This window comes from Pogona vitticeps, chromosome 12, assembly GCF_051106095.1.
Source record: "Pogona vitticeps strain Pit_001003342236 chromosome 12, PviZW2.1, whole genome shotgun sequence".
Lineage (NCBI taxonomy): Eukaryota > Metazoa > Chordata > Lepidosauria > Squamata > Agamidae > Pogona > Pogona vitticeps.
Window position 1 is genome coordinate 9,886,285 of NC_135794.1, and position 17,066 is coordinate 9,903,350.

General features: G+C 44.6%; 1 protein-coding gene across 2 annotated transcripts in view; it reads right to left on the reverse strand.

Annotated features, from left to right (window-relative positions):
* Window positions 1-17,066, reverse strand: part of CCDC33 (coiled-coil domain containing 33) — a 219,247-nt gene that overhangs the window by 117,168 nt on the left and 85,013 nt on the right. For both annotated transcript variants that reach the window (XM_078381075.1, XM_072982291.2), the window contains one exon: window positions 2,827-2,960. In XM_078381075.1, coding sequence (XP_078237201.1) covers window positions 2,827-2,960 — 134 coding nt within the window. The remainder of the gene's footprint in view (window positions 1-2,826; window positions 2,961-17,066) is intronic.

The following is a 17,066-nucleotide window of genomic DNA, read 5'->3' on the forward strand; positions in this document are numbered from 1 at the left end:
GGTCTGGTCCAGCACTTTGGTCATCCAGGCCAGCTTGATTGGCTGCACGTGGCTCGTGTCCATAGTGGCCGGGCGGGCTCTTCTTCTAGCTTGTCCGCCCAATACTCTTCTTCCATCTCGTCCACCCAGTATAATACAAGAGCAACAAATTACTTTCACATGCAGCCCTACAATAAAATCAAATTAGGGTTTGAGGGGTTCTTCCTCCGCGTAGTCCCCACTTTCGTCACTGCTGGAGCTGGATGTCGTTCCCAGGATGGAGGGTTGGGTCATGCAGGACATCAGCTTGGTCAGGACCGGCACAGCCAGGGATGGGTCCCAACCGAAAGCACATCTGGAAACTAGGTCACGCACGATTGTGGGCGCCGCAGGCGTGAGGGCGGCTCAGTGCAGCCGGCGGGCTTCCTGTTCTGACTCCAGAATGAGGCCTTTCATGTTGCTGATAATGGAGCGGCTGGTGCACTGGCCAGTCCGCCGAACATAAAACAGGAGCAAACCATTTCTTCCACATACAACCCTACAATAAAATCAAATTAGCAAAGTCGCCGCCCTTGGATAAAAACTGTTTTTAAATCTTTTTGTCTTTGTTTTAATAGATCTATATTGTCTTCCTGATGGCGAGTAGACATGGTCTAGAGGGGCGGGGTAAAAATCCAATCAATCAATCAATCAATCAATCAATCAATCAATCAATCAATCAATCAATCAATCAATCAATCAATCAATCAATCAATCAATCACTTCAAGCAAAGATGTGTCCAGGGTGCGAGGTGTCCCTAGCCGAAATGACTAGATAGGCGGGGTATAAATACAATAAATAAAATAAATAATAAAATAAATAAATAATATTTTGTGCTTTTTAAAGACAGCGGGACCTATACAGGTCCTCCAAGGTGGGGAGGGGACACCCAATAGTAGCTTCTGCTATTAAGCGATGGCCCCCCTCCCACACAAATCTTTCTACTGCTTTGGATCCTTCCCTCAATCTTTAACAAAGGCAATCAATAGCCTCTTCATCAGAAACTTTGCTTCCATGTTCTTTCACCCAACAAGATGACCGTTATTATTTTTACAATGAACTTTTTCTGCTCAATCACAGGCTCCCTGGTTATCTGGGTGCATAATGAAGTACTCAGATGGCACTTCAGCATTACACTCAATCACTAATCCACATTTGCGGGAGCTTTGGAAGAATAATCTAAAACGGTCCTTAATCAATGGACAAAACTGGCACTGTTATTCCAGGGTGGCAGAATACAGATGGAGACTGAGGACACAAGACAAAGAAGCATTTACACAGCTGGCCCTCCTCCCCAAACCCTACCTTGTGTAAATAAATGGCTCCTCCAAATTTGATTTATACCAATTAAGGGCCTGACCCTGAAAGAATACAGACCCTGTCTTTCTCAATCATTCCTGGCTAAGGCAGGTACAGAAGTACATCAAATATTGCTTTATTTCACTTAAGCAACAGCTGTAATGGAATTATGGGGAGGGGAGTCGACCGGCTGCCGCTGGCTTCATTTCACCAGAGTCTGATGTTAATCAAATCACAAACTCTAATGCCATTAGCATTATTACAATCATCCACATAACATTGCTCAGCTTGGGACAATAAAGATCAAGTCGCCAGAGCAAATGGCTACTGCCCTGGGGAAAGCCTCTGAATCATCAAGGATCATTTCCCTATCTCCCATGAAAGGAGGTGGAAGGAAGGAAACCCAGATCAAGAAAACAGGAAATCCACTTAATTCTGTGGGAGCAGAGCAGGGACCACTTCCAGCAGACAATTTTGCATCGGGTGCAGTGTTTAAGACTCAAAGAATCCCTGTTCTAATTTAAACAGATACGAAGAAACAACCATATGCTTTGTCTGAAGACAGATAATAATCTTTGTGTGTTTGTTCTGTGCCGCCTGAACCAACCCTAATAAGGCTTTCGGTGTAAGTGAGATATTTAAGGAGTGGTTTTAACAGTTCCACTTCCCCTGTGAGTTTCCATGGCTGAGCAGGGATTCGATATCTTTTCTCCAGAGTCCTAGTCTGTTGCTCTATCCACTACACCACTAGTCTTTAAGAGAGTGTAAACTCAAGACATGAAAATAGCAATACAGTGGTGCCTCGCTTAACGGGCACCCCGTTTAATGACGAAATCGCATAGCGATTAACTTTTTGCGATCACTCTTGTGATCGCTTTGCGATGGTCTGAATGGTTTTTTTTCGCTTTGCAATGATCGGTTCCGTTTCTCTTACCAATCATCGCAAAGTGATGATTTTTTAACAGCTGATTGGCGGTTCCAAAATAGCCGCCGGGTAAAAAATGGCCGCCCGCTGTGTTTAGGAACAGATTCCTCGCTTACTGGGCAGCGAAAATGGCCGCCGTATGGAGGATTTCGCTTTAAGGTAAGTTTTTAGCCCATAGGAATGCATTAAACAGGTTTTAATGCGTTTCTATGGGCTTTTAAAAATCGCATAGCGATGAAATCGCTTAGTAGTGATTTTTGCTGCACCGATTATCGTTGCTATGCAAGGCGCCACTGTACTGTAAAAGCTTTTATATAAAATCTGTGTTATGTCCATATTGGGACTACTGTGTTCTGTTTTTCTCACTTTGGAAGTACTGTAATTGAAGACAGGGCTATATTTTACACTCTTTTTTTAAAAAGTCTTAGGCTATTTGAGGAAATCCCACACAGCAAATGATGGGGTCCTGGGCAAGGGTCAGGGCCATCTAGGGAAGTTCAGAGGGCCACAGTGAGGACCCAGAAGGACTGCATTTGGCCCCCGAGCCCAACCATCTGCACTCCTGTTCCAATGTATGCCATACCATCTTTCCCTGCATTTGATGAGTCCATTTCCAAAGTCACTTTCTCCTCCCAGGTCGGAGAGTGGGTTGGCTCCTTCGATGTGTGAGTTATCGCTTGGGCAGGACGCTTGTTCTCTTCGTCTGAGGTTGTTTTGCTATAGAACAAAAAGAAAACAAGATGTGAGATCTGGACCTCTAGGGATGGAATAAAGACCATGGTGTCTGATGGCTATAGAAGAAGCGATGGCAACGCTTGTAGGCAACGCCTACAAGACCAAACCAGACATCTGGGAGCTCCTGCTTCAGTTTTTGCATTTGAGGGAAAAAATGTTGTTGCCACATGTCATAAACAATAAGAGAAGGATAATGATAGCACTCATTGGGCCAATTTGGTATAATGTCTGGAGCTACAGATGAGATACATGGCAAGCATTTTGCTGTCAGAGTCCCTCTTTCCTAGATCAAAGTCCCAGGTACCCAAGGCAAGCCATGCTATTTTGCCACCTGAGGCACACAACCCCATAAGTGCCTTTGCCTGGCAATTAAAATGCAACCCTAATCATTTAAAGAAAACTTCAGTTTTCTTTAGTTTCTTCAGTTTCAAGACAGACAAAATCTACTGCCTGAGGCTCATCCACAGGTTCATGGCAATGCCAGGATTGCAAGGATGTTGTCATTGCATGATTTTTTTTCCCCTGCGTTGTAGATCTGGTACCGAGCAGGAGTCAGAACCTTGACACAACCACACATCAAAGTCCACCATGAGGTGGCTTCTGTGCAGTGTCTTATCCAAGTGCACAGAGGCACTGGCAATTCAGAGGTTGGGTGAGGTAGATGGGTGGGTGATGATCTCTCCAAATTCTCCAACCTTGTTTTGGGGCTGTGCAGCTTGCCCAAGGCCACCCAGGTTGGCTCTTCTCCCAAGGAGAACAGTAAGGAATCAAACTCCCAACCCTAGATGCTCTGACTTCATTGAGCTATCCAGCCAGTCTGGAGAAATCAGGTCATTTTTTTTTCACCCAATATCTCTAGAAAGAGGAGCAATTTTTCAATAGTTTCTCAGGGCTGGGCCTCACTACTAGCAAAGGCAGTAGCACCGCTCCCCACCCATTTCTTTTGATGCTCCTGTAGGCTACTGTGGTGGCAATGGACGGTCTGAAAGTCCCAAGAAAGGGTGGCGGCGGCTCTAGTTGGTATGATCCTCTCTACAAAAGGAGCACTTTCAGTGGAGATTTTTAAATGGAGGTTGGAGGGTCATATCTCGGGGAAGTTTTAGGTAGGGATTTCCAGAATCAGCAGGGGTTAGATTAAATGATCCTTGGGACTCCTTCCAAATCTACCATTCCATGATCTTATGAAGAATTCTTTCCTGTCCCTTGCTACCTAATCTCAGGATTTAGAAAAGTTCCTTTTTAAAAAATAGCATCTCCCAGACTCCCCCAGCTGGCAGAGTAACTTTTCCAAATTGTATCTCATCTTGACACACCAGGAGAAAAAGCCACAACCTTTTGCATCCGCAATATATAGCAGCTATGGCCTTTCTCCTGCCATATGGAGCTTGGGAATCTCAGCCCCACCCCAAATGGCTGGAAGTAATTCCTTTTCCAACATCTTCTATGGCTTGCAGTGTAAACCAAGACACCAATGCTGAGGTTACTGCTGGGTTTTACACAACCCATTCACTTTGCTGCAAGAACATAATCCTGCTAAATCACCAACAGCAGCTCCCTAAATCTGAGATGCCTTGGAACGGCACACAGGGGTTCTTTCCTGACACAAGACCTCTAAGCCTTCTTAATGAAACCAGAGAGGGAGGACGTTTGAAAGTCGGCTTTATTCTCCTCTCCCTTCCTCCTCCCTGAGTCACCTTATTCCCTCATGAGGGCCAAGACTTTATAATCCATTCTGTTGCTGTACCACAGAATTGGCCCACCTGGGAACTAGCACAAAGCAGAATGTGGTTCTCTGAGGGTCACATGACCAGGGAACGCCTCTCATTCCAGCTCCCTAAATCAAGTCTCTATTCCCTACCCCACCCCTCAAACATCCCAGATCTAATCCAGTACAATGGCTAGAAGGAAAGTCCACATAGGCTTTGAGGCTGCGTGATCCAATTTATTCTTTATTACAATACAGAGGTCCACGAATCAGATGCAAATAATGTGAGGCAATAGGGTCCATTAGCCTACTGCTCTCCCTGAGCAGTTTGTACAAATCCACATGTGAATTATTACAGATCCTAGATTCTACAGTCAAAGCCTCAATGTGACCAACAGAGCCACACAGATATCAAAGAGAAATCATTAATCTTCCCATTTTAAAGATGCTGAACATCAAGGACAAAAGATAAGCTACTAGCACAGACCTTGCTATAAGACAGGTTTGTTTTTAAGCCTTTCAGTAATGAGTGAATAATTCTTGCCCATCACCCACCAATCACCAGGCTGAAGTGAAGATTGACAACCAGCTTTTGCCTGTGCCTAGACTAGATGACCTTTTACATCCTTTCTGTTTCTGGGATTTTAGGAATACGGTCATGTGGACCAGAGGACTCTGGGTGCTGTAGTCCAAACAACAACAACAACAACAACAACCTGCAAGCTCTGTTTGCTGGAGTTTATGGAAATTAGGATCAATCTCTGTGTTAAGAAAAATGATACCGTAAATTCTGCATAAAGAGATTTTCTTAAAAGAGGGTTGAGCATCATATACCATGCTAAAGCAGCAATCTTAAGCAGTTACTAACCTCTGGGTGACTATCCTGCCAGTATGCCTGACCTCCTCATAAATAGCTAAGGTTCAAATAGCTGAGAAGGTGCCAAGAAAACCACACTGAAGCTGGAGCACAACCAGCTATCCAAATGGAAAATCTAAAGGCGTGGTTTGGTGCTCAGAAGTTGCTATAGAGAATGAAGGAGTCAATGGGAAGCTCAAACTGGATTAAAACTGAACTAAGAATTGCCCAAAATACTTCTTGCCTAAGAAATTGGACCAGATTTGTGTTTTCTGCCCGCATGTCTCAAGGAAAGGCAAACTGAAGAATTTTCTTTGAATATACTGTACTTTGCTTGCTTGTTTATTCCATCTCCCTATTTTTGCTTTGTTTCTTGTGGTCGCTATTCTTTCCTGTCACCAGTACCAAAATTACACTGAAAATAAGCAATCCACAAGTCAAGAGTTCAGATTACAACACATATCTAAGCAAACATAAATGAAAAATTCCCTAAAATCAAAAATACCATAACGCTATCTGAGTACTCTATAAGGAGAAAACTCTGGAAAGAGTTTTAACAGGGAATCAACTTGACTGGGTGCAATTCCTAAATTTAAAGCCCTTCTAATCTGACATGGTTTAGAGCCTCAGATTATCTTAATCCTTGTACAGCCCTGTAGCCACACCATTGCTGCAATGCCCCAGCAGGATACTGGGCCCAGAGGAATTCAAAATGGTGACTTCCAATGACAGCGTTTTGGAATCGTCACCTCTTGTACCTGAAATACAAAGAAAGATGCTGTGCTATTACTGCCATTAATGGTGACCCCCCCATTGCAAACAACCCACCATGTATCATCAGTCTCCCCCCCCCCCCGTCTAGGTAATGTCCAACATCTGTAGGCCTAGAAGGCTAGGGGTTTAGCCTCACATCAGTTGGTATCAGTTCATTTAACTCTTAAGTCTTCTTGGCCAATTAGGACTGCACTCTTAAACACCATTTCTAGCAACTGATCTTCATACGTAGCCATGGAACAAAACCAGTGCAGGAATGGAATCTACTATAAGTGGAAAGAACAATGATCCACCTCGAAGCAGCACCCCAAAAGCCAGCCTATGCTGGAATGGTTTTTAAAAAATGCTCTTGAGTTGTTCTTATGGCTATTATGAAATTTTGGCAGGAAGGGACGGAAAATCTGAAAGCCACCAGCACTGGAGTTAGGTGACTAGAACTGACCTTCCAGGTCTACACATCAGCACTGGTTCCCCTACTGCAGTTTCTTCCCCTAACTTCAAACATTCCCCACTAACTTCCTCATTCGTCATTAAAGATCCATTTCATGCAACTGTGGACTATGACGGCTGCCACTTGTCGCCTGGCTTTTTAAAATACTGGCAATGTCAAGGAGGCGAGTGGTGCCAATCTTATCAGGCTGGCAAATTCCCCTCCTGAGCTTAGTCCGATCTTTAAAGACACGATCTGTGCTGTTGAAATTCGAAATGGAATTGCAGGGCAATTTCACCATCTCTGCAGCAGCAAAGTCGTCAGTCCCACTGATATATTTATTTATTTATTTATTCGACTTGTATGCCGCCCACACTCTGCAAGAATCTCCAGGCAGCTTCCGACATCAATGAAAACAGTTCAGTTAAAAACAGACAGTAAAAACAACCAATCTTCTTTACAAAAGCAAAAATAAAAACAAAAACAATCTAGATCCATGACGTATTAATTAAAATTAAAACTTTCAATGAAAAATCCTCCGGAATAGGAAGGTTTTAACCTGGTGCCGAAATGTCAGTAACGTCAGCGCCAGTTGGATGTTGTTTGGGAGGGCATTTCAAAGACCGGGGGGGGGGGGCAGCTGCCAAAAAGGCCCTCCGCCTACAGGCCATCCCTCTCACCTCACTGAGGGACGGCTCTTTAAGGAGGGCCTTCTAGCTAGATCTCAGTGGCCAGGTAGGTTCGTATGGAAGGAGGCGGTCCTTCAGGTATCCAGGTATCATATATGAGGGGTTATTTGCGCCAGTCGTTCTCTGCTAGCTGGGCGTGTGCCACTGTGTGCTTTTGCTTCTCAGAGGGAAGGGATACGAATTTTGCTCAGAGGCATTCTGTGCAAAATGGAGAGATCCAGCTCGGGGGGGGGGGGACTCCTTGTCTCATTTTTGCACTGGCGGTGGAAAATCCTGTGGGACTTGTCATGTCAAGCTAGCCTGAAATAATGGGAGCCAAGCTTTCAGCAAGTACAGTCGTGCCCCGCTTTACGATTACCCCGTTTAACAATGAATCCGCTTGACGGTGAGGTTTTTGCGATCGCTTTTGTGATCGCAAAACGATGGTTTCAATGGGGTTTTTCTGCTTTGCAATGATCAGTTCCCTGCTTCGGGAAGCGATTTGCACTTTACGACAATCAAAAACAGCTGATCGTCGGGTTTCAAAATGGCCGCCGGCTGAAGAAAATGGCCCCCCGCTGTGCTTAGGGATGGATTCCTTGCACAGGCATGAAAAATGGCCGCCCCTATGGAGGATCTTCACTGGACGGTGAGTTTTCAGCCCATTGGAACGCATTAACCGGGTTTTAATGAGTTTCAAAGGGTTTTCTATTTTCGCTTTACGACATTTTTGCTCTACAGCGATTTCACTGGAATGAATTAACATCATCAAGCGAGGCACCACTGTACTCTTCACATCCATATAATATGGTGTTGCAAGCAGGGAGAAAACCAAAAGAAAAGACCAATGGCCTTTTCAGTCTCATACTATGTTTGCACAGTGGCCACCCAGGCACTTATGGGACATTCCCAAGCATGTCATGAATGCACAAACAGCCTTCTGCCATCAGCCCATTAGTTCACAGTGGGGATGGAGAAAGCCATCTGTGAAGATGGTGACAGCAGTGCAGAGGCTCCTGTCAGAAGGCTGCCTCACCTTCCCCCCGGGAGCTGCCAAGTTCCACACAATGAGCTTCCCCCTAGACTGGGTGGGGGGAGACTATGTTGACCTACGACTCTCCAGCAGAACCTGAAGTCAAAGAAGAACCTGGTGACAAGGAGGAGGGAATTTGTCCAGGAACCCAGGAAGAAAAGGAGAAGCTCCCAAAACAAAAGAAAGCCCAGGTGTGACCCCTAGAGGAGGAAAAGGACCCTTGGGACCTGGGGGGGCGATAAAAGAGGGATTGGAGGCAGCAGGGGATTGGAAGGGAAAGGTGAGGATGAGAGTCAGGTCAACCAGTCTATACAAACTGGGGTCTGCTCCCTAAGGTGGTGCTGGAAGAAGAGCAGTGGGAGGAAGAAGACTCTTGGGAAATGTTGTTGAAAGCCCCGAGGAAGAGTCCTAGCACCTTGACATAGAGATTGCAGAAGACCCCAAACCACCTGGGGACTGGAAATACAGAGGACCCACGGACAGGGGTGTCGCTGTAGCTGAGAGGCACCTTAACCCACGTCCACCTCCATGGCCTTCATATTGGGGTGTGTGAGAACATGGGGGAAAGATACCGCCGAGCCCAAGCAAGAGTTCCTAGGGAACCGATGGCAACTCAGGCCAGGCGCTGGCAGAGGCAAAGGTAGATGGCTGACCAGGCTCAACTGACAGTGACACCAAGGGAGAGCAAGTGACAGAGACTGGCATGCTTGTCCTCATTGTGGGCTTGTAAGCCCTCCCTGCTCCACCAGCCCTTGTGTAGCCCAACAAGAGTGACCCAACTAAAAAAAAAAAATCAGGACAAGAATCTCCTCTGGTAGCAATAACCACGAGGCTTACTGACTCCAAGCCAAAAGACTCTGAATTTTACTCCTGGGTAGTGCCCAGAACTAATCTGGGACAGCTTCATGTTGCTAATATGATTGAATTCTCTCCTGTTGTAATAAATCTTGCATTGTTACAAACACCCACATCCTCCTTTATGGAGCAGAGAATGGAAGAAGGAACCCCTGCCAGCCCAACAAGAGATGATGGAGCTCACAACATCAGTTTCTTGTTCTGCACCATTCACATATTTTAAAACCTCAGCTTCTTCCTGCCCCAAAGATGTGATCCACAAGTGTTGACAAAAGAAACAGAACTTAAATATTTGCCCGCAATACTGGCCCAACTAAATAAGTACAATTTCCAGCACAGAGAGGATGATGTTGTATCTGCCCATGTTAAAGGTGAGGATCATCTCCGCAGGACAAAAGCTCGCATATTCATTCTGAATAGGAAGACATGGGAACATTTTGGAAAAATCTTATTAAAAGAATGAACTGAACTGAATTCCCCCCCCCCCGTCTCTCATAGATTCTGAAGAGCAGATTTCTTGAGTCTGTATTGTTCCAGTGGATTACTCTGTCCTATATTCAGATCAACAAGTAATTTTAAATACACATCCATGTGCACATCTAAGGTGAGCAATGGGAAATCCACAGCTTTACCCTTATTGAAAAACATCTATATTTTACCTACTTTTTCCTTGGTCTGCCAGAACTGACTTTCAATTTGGACTCTTATCGACCCATCTAATCAATTCCATCATCTACACTTCACTCTCATCACAGCATTTTTGCTCCCTGGAGACCAGCAATCATTATGCATGTTGCTATCCAGTTGTGCGAATGGCTATTATCACATAAGCCAAAGACCAATTCTCAAAAGGAATGACAAAGAAGGCAGGCAGGTACTTGGGGGAGGGGGAGAGGCAGGGAGGTGTAAGTATTAGGGACTGTAATCAAGAAGCATTCACAAACCGCACCACTCACAGTAGCCTAAAGTGTTAATTGCTGAACTGCTAGCAGCTACAGAAATATCGCTTTTCCATAATTATTCATTTATAGTGTTTATTTTTGTGTGTGTGTCGTGCCGTCTGCAGCAATTTCTAAAAATGAGGCAATTGCCACCATAGCAGATCAGAAATTATATATTTCATCAGAGCTGCATGTTTAGAGAAGCATAATACAGAAAAGGTCACACCGACTGACTTCTTTCAATGGCAAGCGTTAAGATAAAACCAGGCTCCCACAGTTCCTCCGGGTGTGTCGGGTCGGCAGGTTCCTAGCCTGTTGGTTCTATGCCGCAGAGCTGAATCAGAACAGCCTAAAATTTTTCATTGGGAAGAGCAACCAAAATAACCTTCCCCCCCCCCAAAGGTTATTTTATTTTATTTCATTTAAAATATTTATGGCCCACCCTATATCACAAGATTTCAGATGCAAAACCAAATAAAACAATTTGTAACATAAACTCCTTTTAAGTACATAAAAGATAAAACAATTGCATTAAAACACATGCAGACCAAGATCCTCAACTTCCAAAGGCTCTAATGCACTGGTTCTTAACCTTGGGTTACTCAGGAGTTTTGGACTGCAACTCCCAGAATCCTTCACCACTAACTGTGCTGGCTGGGGTTTCTGGGAGTTGCAGTTCAAAAACATCCGAGTAACAAAGGTTAAGAACCACTGCTCTAATGAATAAGTGTCATGAGTGCAGCTGAAGACCTGGAACCAGAAGGGTTAACTGAGGCAGAGGAGAATGCTGAGAGATCAGAAACACCTGAACCACCTCCAAATTCAACTTCCCCAGCAGACAAGCTTCGGACCAGGCTTCGGGAAAGATTTAGGACCAAAAGGTCAGAGGATCGCTCAAAGGCTGTCCACAGAAATGTCCGTTCAACTAGCCCTGAGTATTAACAGGATGGAAAGGTTTCCAGCAGCTCAAGGAGCTGTTTTACTATAAAACAGCTCCTAGTCAGCCAGAATTTCTGTGGAAGCAATGAGTCAAAATCCCTGGCTTGCATCCATGCTTCTTGAACCGTGTTCCTGACTCTGAACTCTGACCCTGGACTACGCTGTGTATAGGACTCTGGACTCTGACTTTGGACTGCATTCTGTGAGTTGGTTTATGGACATTGGTTCTGCATTCTTGGTATTCCTGACCCTGGACTTGTTTATTGGACTTTGGCTGTTGTAACCCCCGGGAATGTGACGATAAGCATGTCTTGATTTGGCACTGAAATGACCCCCCCCCCATCTGTGCTAGCTGATCCTCCAAGAAGAGGCCATTCCACAGTCAGGGTGCTCCAGTGAAGAAAGCTATTCCCCATATCTCCACATAATGAACTGTTCTCAGTGGTGGGACCCAGAGGATAACCTTCCCAGCAGATCTTAATGTTTGGATGGGTTTATAGAAAGACTTCAAATGTCCAATTCCAATCAGTTTAAGGCTTTATAAGTCATCACCAGTACCTTGAACTTAGGATATGTGGGTTTAACATGTTTAGCCTGGCAATGCAGACTCAGCCAAAGCCATTGATGGATGATATCCTATCTTCTGGACGTAATGCCTTCGTATCAGCACATGAATACAGGAAGAGGGCTGGCTAGATAGCTCAGTGTGTTTTAACATGCTTGAGAGTTTGATTCCCCTCTGTACATCCCAGGAGAAGAGAGGACCTGTGTAGCCTTGGGCAAACTGCACATTCTCAAGCACCCCCAGAAGAAGGGACTGGTAACCCACTTCTTAGCACATTTTACCTAGAAAATCCTGGAAAGGGTCGCCATAAGTCAGAACTGACTTGGCGACATACGTGTATTAGTACAGCAAGAATGTTATAGGTAAAAGACACATGGTAGAGTTATTTTTGATGAAATAAAGGTGGGGCTCAGTTGGGTTAGCACTGCGAAGGGTAGCCACTTCAGAACTCCTTGTACTATATTGTCATTCCAAGTTGCAGGACTGACTTTCAAACATTGCAAAATTATTCTCAAATTTTATGCCTCTTTTTTTTTCCTCTCAAGGGGCTTGAGAAAGAATTAATAGCTTGCCCTCTCTCTTCACTTCATTTTTTTGCCACAGCCTTATAAGGTAGGTCAGGCCAAGAAAGAGTGGTTTGTCTAATGGAAACTGGAAACTTTATCTCTCAAACTTTGGTTGAACATTCTACGTATATGGAGGAATCAAGCAGGGAAGCTTATTGTGCTTGTTTTATTCCATGTTTGGGGGGGAAAAGCACTTGCTGAGATTTTGTTAACCTAATTAATCAGTGGATTACAGTGTTTCAGTTGGTTGCAAGCCTAGTCAATTTGTCATGCTGGCATAAGGACCTTACACAGGCACCAACCAAACCTAGTGGGTGGACCTGGGTGTCTTATTCTCTGCTGAATTGATTTCAGTGGATGTCATGAGATCTTCTACTTCAGATTTTGCTAGTTTGCCTCCCCCCATTCACCAATATCTGGGCATTCAAAGTTGAGAACCATTGTTCTTGACTTCTATGCAGGGCTCCCCTGCATAGCGCACTTCTTCAGAGCAGGAATATGTTTCACTTTCATTCACAATTCTTTTTTAAAAAAATCTGATTATCTCCCTTGAATTTATGAAGAAATTTATAAATTCAGACAAGTTCTCAAAAAAAAACCCCAAATCACTCAGTTTCTTTCTCATTCTGTGTGGGAATCCGCCATTTTACAGCATGGCTGCAACATGTGCACCGAGCAGGGCAAGGCCACGCCTAGCTGTTACTGGGCAGATTGTACTCAATGCCCGATTGGTTAAAATGTACAGTAGTGCCTCGCATAGCGATCACTCCGTTGAGCGATGGAATCGCTTATCAACAGAGTTTTTGTAATCACAAAAGCGATCGCTTTGCGATGGTCCCTATGGGTTTTTTCCGCTTTGCGATGATCACGGGGAAGAGATAATCACAAAGCGACCCTTTTTTAACAGCTGATCAGTGGTTTCAAAATGGCCGCCGGGAAAACAAAATGGCTGCCCACTGTTTTTCCTCGCTTAAGAGGCAGCGAAAATGACGGCGCTATGGAGGATTTTCGCTTAAGATGAGTTTTTAAGCCTATAGGAATGCATTAATCACTTTTTAATGTGTTTCTATGGGCTTTTTCATTTCACTTAGCGATGAAATAGCTTAGCAACGTTTTTTCCGGAACGGATTAACGTCGCTAAGCGAGGCACCACTGTATTGCTTATGTAGCCTGCTGTGCTAAGGAGGTGTCCAGGATGGCTAGCCAGTTTTTTGCTGGAGAGCTCGCTGGAACACGCTTTATACTCCATTTTGATGACTGCAGTCTGGTTCTTTCAGAGATCTCTCCCTCCACCACAGGTTGCCGGAGCAGGACACCGACAATTCTGTAAAAAAAAAAATTTTTTTTTAAAGTCCAAGTCTTGCCTTGGACAAAATCTGCAGACTTTGTGAAATTCTTATAAAAATTAATAATAACAAGAAAAATGGCATGCCTTCAAGTTGATTCTAATGTACAGCAACCCCTTAAGAAAGGTTTCTTAAGTATACTCAGAAATGGTTTACCAGTCCCTTCTTCTCTGGGCCCACATAGTCTTCCCCTAACCACACAGGCTGGCTTTTGTTCCCCAAGAGGCATGTGGGGGGGGGGGATGCCAAATTCCTGACCCAGGTTTGAGCTAAGAAATTGAATCAATCAACCAGTTAAAATTAATGGAATGCAACTCTTACTCATCCCTCACTGGAGAGTTTCAAGGCATTTGGTGAGAATGCTTTGGTCCTGGATTAGTCTTATTGAAAAATGAACAGAATAGAATTTTCACACATCCCTACACACACGTTGCACCAGAACAAAGCAAGAAAAAGCAAGATTTTCTAGGCTATCTAGGCATGATGCACTAGGAGAAGATTAGGTTTACATGAGTCTTGAATCCTTTCCAACTCCAAAAGTTCTGTGTTGTCCAAAAACATCTGGAGGGCTGCAATTTGTGCATGTTTGTCTAAACGTTGCAGCCCTACTATTCTCATTGCCTGCCTGGAGAGAGGAAAAACATATTCTTTGGAATAGTTTGTTGTTAAATAAAAAGGTCTCCAGGGCTTTTTTCCGAGAAGCACAAGGTAAAACAATGGGGACTCAGATGGCAGCCTCAAGGCCACACAGCTTCCCTTCCTGGAGACCTTGACACCAGATGGTTGAGCAGGTTTGATAGTTCAAAGGGAGGGGGAGCCCATCCTTGAGATATTCCGAAATGGATCTCCCCAGCTGACGCTCTGGGCCATTCAGCATTGTACGTCTTCTCTTCCTTCACACCCTTTTTTGCGATTTGTGCTCAGCGCAGCTCCCTTTTTCTCTCAGAGTGATTGGTTGATGAAATTTTAATGGCCGTTTTCTTACAAGCCATTTGGCATCGCCCAACCATGATCATCCCTGTTGCTGGAGAGGCTGTTCTGATGGAGCCCTCGGTTCATTCTCCTGCAATGCGTTAATGGGATGCTTGCTTTGGAAGCCAGGGGACCGCTAGTCGACAAGTACCCTATCTGCCCCTCTCTTTAGGTTTTACTCTTCCCTCTTAAGTGTAGCTGCTGGCAATTCATCCAATAATTGGCTTTCTGTTAGCGCAGGCAGCTTTTCTGCCCTCTAGGAAAAAAATGTATCTGGTCACGTGAGCCCGCCTTTAGTCTTGTCCTTCCCCCACTCTCCATTCCCCTAAACAGCTGACTGGACCACCAGTGCATCAATAATGGATGAAAGCCTGCTTCTCTCTGGTTCTTCTTTCCATTGCAAAGGGAGGGCAGGTCGGCAGCTCTGCAGACACTCAGCCAAAGCATTTGTGGCTCTCTTCCGAGGCACAGAACAGCAGCAGAAGCTCCCTGAACTTTAAAAACACACACTCCTTGGGTGAGCTTCAGGCCACAATCAATAGGACTTCGTCAGAAATTCTATTTTCCTCTGCAAAATCAAAGGAGAAACGTCGATGCAAAGATGCAGCATGGTCCAAAGGCTCGGAGTGCATCGACCTGGCCTTTTTTTGATCTCCGGCCCCACAAATGAAGGAAGCACTTTTCTTTTTTGCTTTCAGACCGAGGAAGAGCAACCAATACTATCTGACACATGTTCTGGAACCTCGTACCCATGCTGTGATGCCTGATTGACCATCTGACTTGCAGAGAGTCAAGTGCACGTGAAAGGAAGAGATGTAGGAAAGATCATCCTGGTTCAAACATAGAGTGATTCCAAGATTCAATAAGGTTGTCTCACTCCACAATTCCTGAATTCTTCAAGCAGCAAATGCAGCTTCCCCAGTGGTGTCGTGATAAATGTAGAACTAGGGGGGCAAGTCACGAGAGAACTCATAGCCATCTCCCATAATGAGAGCCCCCAAATGAAGGCAGCCGGATTGGCATATAGCAACAATTGAAGATCAAGTCTTTTGTAAAATCAATGGCTCTCAGTTGCCTATTCAACAAATCCTTTGCATTACAACAGCCTGCAGTAAATTTTTGGCAATTAAAGGCTTCCCCTTCCGTCGTGCAGATTTTCCAATTAAGGAAGTTATTACATGGGAGCCTCTGGATGTTTGATGGAAATATTCAGCCATGCAGTGCAAAAAGCTGGAATATTTCAAACACATAAGGTGAAATGAAATGTGCAGATTGTCACAGTGTATCATTCAAGGTAAAAGAAATGGGAAAATAAATGTAAGGACAAGAACTTAGTGGACAGAAAAATCTGAGAGACAGGTCTGGGTGTAGTACAGCCTTGCTGCTTACTGTTGCAGGATCCAAAGACAAAATGATCATAATGATGTCCAGCTATTCATAGGAAAGGAACAAGGAGTCATCCATAGAATGAACTTTCCCAAGCTTGGGATAGTAAAGTACATACTTTGGCATGCAGAAATTCCCTGTCTCAATTCTGTGCATCCTCTGCTGAAAATGGATCACTGCCAGTGATGCAAAAGATTGCTTTCCACTTAAGACCATGCAGAATTGCTAGCTTTCTCTTTCCTGTGTGTAATGGTGAAGGGATGACCTATGCCCAAGGAAGTTCTGAACCCAAGCCTCAGGAGTAAATTCCTGGGGATGGATTTATTTACAATATTTTTACCCTGTCTTTCTCCTCAAAAACAACCCAATGCAGCTTACATCATCAAAAGATAATATAAAACCTAACAACAGTGAGTATACAAATACTAAAAAGGATCAAACAAATAACCATACAAAAACGTAACACCAAAAACACAACCATCCATTAAAAAAAACCCTACTCGGGCACCCCATCACTGAGTGAAAGCTTTCCTGAAGAGAAAGGTCTTCACCTGCTTGAGGAAGATGAGGCCAGCCTGGCCTCCTGTGGAAGGGAGTTCCAAAGTCTGGGAGTAGTAACAGAGAAGGCCTTCTCTCATGTACCCGCCCTTCCCCATGTCTCCAGGCATCTGCTTGGAGAGACCTGCATGCTTACGAAGTGTTGGTGAACCAAGGAGGGGCCTGAGGAAAGACCTGGTGGGTGCACACGCTGAGGCGTTTGTGTCATAGAGAATGAAGCAAGGGAGTTGGAGACCAGCACTGCATTTCATGAGATTTTTGGTTGCAGAAGCACATTAACCCATGTGCAGTTATTACACAAAGGTCCATCCTCAGTGGATTCCATGAAATCCCACCTAGGTGTCATCAACAAGTTGACCCTTATGACATTGCTGGACTTTCCTCTCCGGTCTGTGATTGAAAGCACAGGCTAAAGTGGGGGCAATGGCAGACTGGGCAACATGCTTAGAATCCCAGTGAAGACAGCATTACGTTCTTCTTGTTGTGTTTATCTG